The 5,770-nt window shown below is 42.9% G+C and overlaps 1 protein-coding gene across 1 annotated transcript; it reads left to right on the top strand.

Moving 5' to 3' along the window:
• The first annotated feature begins 1,331 nt into the window (after positions 1-1,331).
• On the top strand, positions 1,332-4,388 carry LOC311106958 (4-galactosyl-N-acetylglucosaminide 3-alpha-L-fucosyltransferase 9-like). The gene is made up of 2 exons (XM_084149372.1): positions 1,332-1,590; positions 2,487-4,388. Exon 2 carries the CDS (start codon positions 2,497-2,499, stop codon positions 3,598-3,600), a length of 1,104 nt encoding a protein of 367 aa, XP_084005498.1. The 5' UTR covers positions 1,332-1,590; positions 2,487-2,496; the 3' UTR covers positions 3,601-4,388.
• The last annotated feature ends 1,382 nt before the right edge of the window (positions 4,389-5,770 follow it).

The raw sequence follows: 5,770 nt of genomic DNA, 5'->3' as shown, positions 1-5,770 counted from the left end.
CTGGCTGTTTTTGCATCCATGCCAAAGGCCTATCACAACAGCTGTTTGTCACTTGACTGTCATTCAGGAAAACCTTTCCTAGATCAGTTGATGATAGTCGACAATATCACTAGGCCTAACTAAATAACTCGACACCAAATGCACATCCAACAAGTAGGTCTATTAGCCGTTAATTGCGCACCATCTCATAGACTCAGTAATACTTATGTCCCACTGATGGCCCATAAAGGGGCGTTTTAATTAAATGTATTAGTAGGCTTATGGATGACATTTTTCAAGTTATTCGCCCAACCCCGTTTTATTTATTCTGGCTAAAAGAAACCTAACGAATGCCGCACATTTTTCTTTGTTTATACAATATTCTGCCCATATGAGAGAATTTACATAGGCCGACAATATTCTGCCCCAGACAATCGCAACGTCCCCGACAAAAAGGAGTTCGCTTCTGCTGCAGCCTTTGGGACACTAAATGTCAATATGTTTCAGCGAGCTTTCTCTAAAACAAGCCAAAATCAACGTAAGTCAGCCCATGGATCCCTTAATAATGTCGAAATCCCAACCCTAGGCAGTGACTAGGATCTGGTTTCAATGGACTCCTTCGGCAAAGAGGAGCCCACTCATTAAAACCCACCACCTTATTCCACTACTTTAAGCACTTCTCTGCAGTTGCCACCACAACATCTATTTTCTGAGACATGTTCCATCTCTGCGGTACAGTTGATCACCATTGCTATGAACGCTAAGAAGCCAACCTTACTGATACACATTGTTCTATCCCTCTTTTCTGGCACAGTTCTACTATTCACAGGGATCCTCTCAGAACGCATGTCTCCACAAACAGTAGTGGGACAGAGATAATTACAGACACCTGTGGTTATTCTAAAGTAGCCAAAATGGCCATTAGATGTCATAAAAGCAGATAGAAATACAAATACTTGATAGAACAGAACATATTATAGATGTATTTCTACTAGAACAAAACACATGTACAAATAAAAAATGAGGTGTTAGTATAGGGAACCCATACTCTCAAAAAGAGAGCAAACAACCGGGAATGTCTGGGAATTATCGGGCCACTAGGGCCGTCATGAATACAGGACACCCTAATACCAGGGAGGGGAGCTATGTGTGAAGCTAAGATAATGACAATAGGAATTTAAAACATGACACTCATATCAAATTCCTCATTAAGTCCTAATGGCTGTAGGGTTCTTTAAGTATGGATCCAGAATAATTCTCTCTGGCAGAGTTTACGGTCATATTTTTTCCTCCCATTTCTGCCCTTACTGCTCATTGGCTGTGGCTAAGGAGGAAGTGCCACAACCTGCTTTGCCTCTCTTCAAATTTCCGCTGAAGCGTAATGACAGTGCTTTCTGCTGCTGTCGGATGGTTCTTCCTTTTCAAACTTAAACAATAGCTGTATATTTTGAAGATAATTTGATACTTGAACAGATTAGTATGTGACAGAGAAATGACTCACACAGGTAAACATTTCTGACTGGGTGTAGGTATGAATTACAAAACCGATCACAAAGCAGATCATCACCGAACAACTCTGAATAAGCTGTAACAAGAACAACCTGTTGGCTGGTGAGTCTTGATATTTTTCTCTTTAATTATAGACCTCACTAAACTACAGACTTCACGTATCTAAGACTATGGTATGCTAAGCAAACATATTTTTTTAGTTTCATAGATCTGCTTGTAAATATGAAGGGAGAGGATCCTTAGCATCATAATGTCAGAGTGAGTTCAGTTTTAAAAGGTCAAGTGAAATAATCAGAAACACATGCTGTATTTTGTATTTGACTGTATTGGCAAATACTTAGGTCAAGTATGATTAAGTGTTTTTACGTATGAAAAATACATTTGAAACTGTTTTAGACAATATTGTCATCTCCCTAAACCATATCACATTGCAGCACAAACCAAAACAGCAGGTTGGACCTGTATTAGTAATGGGTAGAGATTCAAGGTTACTTGTTTAAAATACACCTCACCTACCATTATAAAATGCCCATAAGAATGTGTTGTACTGAGACCAAAAGTTAACTATTGACAGACACAATCCTGAGGTGGGTGTATGGCGTGAAGAGAGAGATATATTTGTCTTTCAGCTACAGGGTGAAAGCAAATTAACAAAAATATATATTTTATGGATAAAAGCAGACTTCTTGAATAAGTTAACCAACACCTCTTATCATGTTGCTTGGCCTTAATGTATATCGGTCAGTTCCCCTTTGTTGTAACAGGATTTGGTTTAAAGTTCCGGGCTGACATATACTTTGTGCAGATGTTGCATTTGCTATGTACTCATACTTTCTTCCTGTACACAAAACAAGATGTTAAGAAGTAAAACAAGCTGCTAAGAAGTAAAACAAGCTGTTACGAAGTAAAGCAAGCTGTTAAGAAGTTAAACAAGCTGTTTTGTGTACAGGAAGATTCAAGTGACTTAAAATCATTCAAAAAGCTGACTTTTTTTGCAGGACCCCCAAAATGGTTTCTGGAGTTGTACGCGTTGTCCTGTTCTCGAGCCTTGGTCTAGGAGGATTTCTGACGCTGTTTGTAATGTACTATCAATCAGCTCCATCTGAGATCTGCCCTCCCCAACCTGCTTTGCCACGTCATTACTCAAAGCCACCTGAGAACAGCTCCTTGTCTAAGAAGCAGACAGGACCAGACAAGCCCATCATGCTGTTGTGGTTCTGGCCTGAAAACCGCAGGTTTGATTTTAGAGATTGCGCCACTTTCTTCAACATTGATGGCTGCCAACTGACAGATGACAGGTCTCTATACAACAAGGCAGACGGGGTGCTCATCTTTCACAAATCCATCAACCACGATTTATCCAACTTGCCTCTATCACCTCGACCACCATTCCAGAAGTGGATTTGGTACCATGTGGAATCACCTACAAACACAATTAGGATACCTGGTCTAGATAACCTTTTCAACTTGACCTTGAGTTATAGGGAAGATGCAGACATCCCTGTGCGTTGGCGCTTAACTGCAAGGAAAGGCCAGGGTGAGGACTTTGTGCTGCCCAAGAAGGATAAATTAGTTTGCTGGATTGTGAGTAACAATAACCCTGCAACTGGAACAGGGGTAAGGTATAGCTATTACAGAGAACTTGTCAAACATATTAAGGTGGACATCTTTGGAACAGCCTTTGGAAGATTCTTGAGATATGAGGACTACTACTCAACACTCTCCAGCTGTAAGTTCTACCTCTCCTTTGAGAACTCAGTCCACAGAGACTACATCACTGAGAAGCTTAACGGACCACTTGCAGCAGGAACTGTGCCAGTAGTATTGGGCCCACCAAGACAGAACTATGAGGACTTTGTCCCAGGAGATTCCTTCATCCATGTTAATGACTTTCCCAATGCAAAAGCCCTGGCTGAATTCCTCCTGAAGTTGGACAAGGATGAGGAGGCATATCTGCGCTACTTTCAGTGGCGTAGAAACTTTTTTGCTCAGCAACATCTAATTCAACTGAGTCAAGAGTTCATCCAAGCTATTTGTTATGCCTGTGACCATGTAGGCAAACATAAGGAGTACAGGGTTGTTCACGATCTTTACAAATGGTATTTGGTTTAATTAGTCTCTGCTGATTAGGTATTACCATCACTGAGATTCCTTGTAGGTCTATTTTTTATTTTTTTGTCATTTTTTATTTAACCTTTATTTAACTAGGCAAGTCAGTTAAGAACAAATTCTTATTTACAATGACGGCCTACACCGGCCAAACCCGGACGACGCTGGGCCAATTGTGCACCGCCTTATGGGACTCCCAATCACGGCTGGTTGTGATACAGCCTGGAATCGAACCAGGAGGTCTGTAGTGACTGCCTTAGACCACTGCGCCAGGGATACTGTGAAGCCAGCTGTAGCCTATTGTCTGTTTCTGTTCATTAGTCTTTTATTTAAAGAAAGTGAAACAATGTTATGTCTGTTTGCTGATTTTCATAAAATCATGTAACTGTTATTTAGGCTATGGCCTAAAATACATTTGTTTAGATGGGCAGATTTTAAGGCATATATTTTGTAGCATACACTAACAAATTCATGAAAATAAACAGTTCCTGCGAAAATATTCAGACCTGGCAAAGGGCCAATATTTGGTCGTTTCAATTTTTTAAAAGACTGTCACATGACAATAGAAATGGAAACATTGTGATTTTAGAGACACAAATGAGTCCATCTGTTACTGGGCAAATGAAAAAAATGAGGTATGTATAAAGAGGTAATAAAGAGACAATAAAGAAACAGTAAAATATTATCTTTCTCAGAAGTTACAGTACCAGTCAAAGGTTTGGACACACCTTCTCATTCCAGGGTATTTCTTTATTTTTACTACACTACTCAAAAAAATAAAGGGAACACTTAAACAACACAATGTAACTCCAAGTCAATCACACTTCTGTGAAATCAAACTGTCCACTTAGGAAGCAACACTGATTGACAATACATTTCACATGCTGTTGTGCAAATGGAATAGACAACAGGTGGAAATTATAGGCAATTAGCAAGACACCCCCAATAAAGGACTGGTTTTGCAGGTGGTGACCACAGACCACTTCTCAGTTCCTATGCTTCCTGGCTGATGTTTTGGTCACTTTTGAATGCTGGCGGTGCTTTCACTCTAGTGGTAGCATGAGATGGAGTCTACAACCCACACAAGTGGCTCAGGTAGTGCAGCTCATCCAGGATGGCACATCAATGCGAGCTGTGGCAAGAAGGTTTGCTGTGTCTGTCAGTGTAGTGTCCAGAGCATGGAGGCGCTACCAGGAGACAGGCCAGTACATCAGGAGACGTGGAGGAGGCCGTAGGAGGGCAACAACCCAGCAGCAGGACTGCTACCTCCGCCTTTGTGCAAGGAGGAGCAGGAAGAGCACTGCCAGAGCCCTGCAAAATGACCTCCAGCAGGCCACAAATGTGTCTGCTCAAACGGTCAGAAACAGACTCCATGAGGGTGGTATGAGGGCCCGACGTCCACAGGTGGGGGTTGTGCTTACAGCCCAACACCGTACAGGACGTTTGGCATTTGCCAGAGAACACCAAGATTGGCAAATTCGCCACTGGCGCCCTGTGCTCTTCACAGATGAAAGCAGGTTCACACTGAGCACATGACAGACGTGACAGAGTCTGGAGACGCCGTGGAGAACGTTCTGCTGCCTGCAACATCTTCCAGCATGACCGGTTTGGCGGTGGGTCAGTCATGGTGTGGGGTGGCATTTCTTTGGGGGGCCGCACAGCCCTCCATGTGCTCGCCAGAGGTAGCCTGACTGCCATTAGGTACCGAGATGAGATCCTCAGACCCCTTGTGAGACCATATGCTGGTGCGGTTGGCCCTGGGTTCCTCCTAATGCAAGACAATGCTAGACCTCATGTGGCTGGAGTGTGTCAGCAGTTCCTGCAAGAGGAAGGCATTGATGCTATGGACTGGCCCGCCCGTTCCCCAGACCTGAATCCAATTGAGCACATCTGGGACATCATGTCTCGATCCATCCACTAACGCCACATTGCACCACAGACTGTCCAGGAGTTGGCGGATGCTTTAGTCCAGGTCTGGGAGGAGATCCCTCAGGAGACAATCCGCCACCTCATCAGGAGCATGCCCAGGCGTTGTAGGGAGGTCATACAGGCACGTGGAGGCCACACACACTACTGAGCCTCATTTTGACTTGTTTTAAGGACATTACATCAAAGTTGGATCAGCCTGTAGTGTGGTTTTCCACTTTAATTTTGAGGGTGACTCCAAATCCAG

The sequence above is a fragment of the Coregonus lavaretus genome, assembly GCF_964263955.1.
Source record: "Coregonus lavaretus genome assembly, chromosome: 31".
Classification (NCBI taxonomy): Eukaryota; Metazoa; Chordata; class Actinopteri; order Salmoniformes; family Salmonidae; genus Coregonus; species Coregonus lavaretus.
Note: the sequence above shows the minus strand (reverse complement) of the source record. Positions and strands in the feature narration are given on the sequence as shown.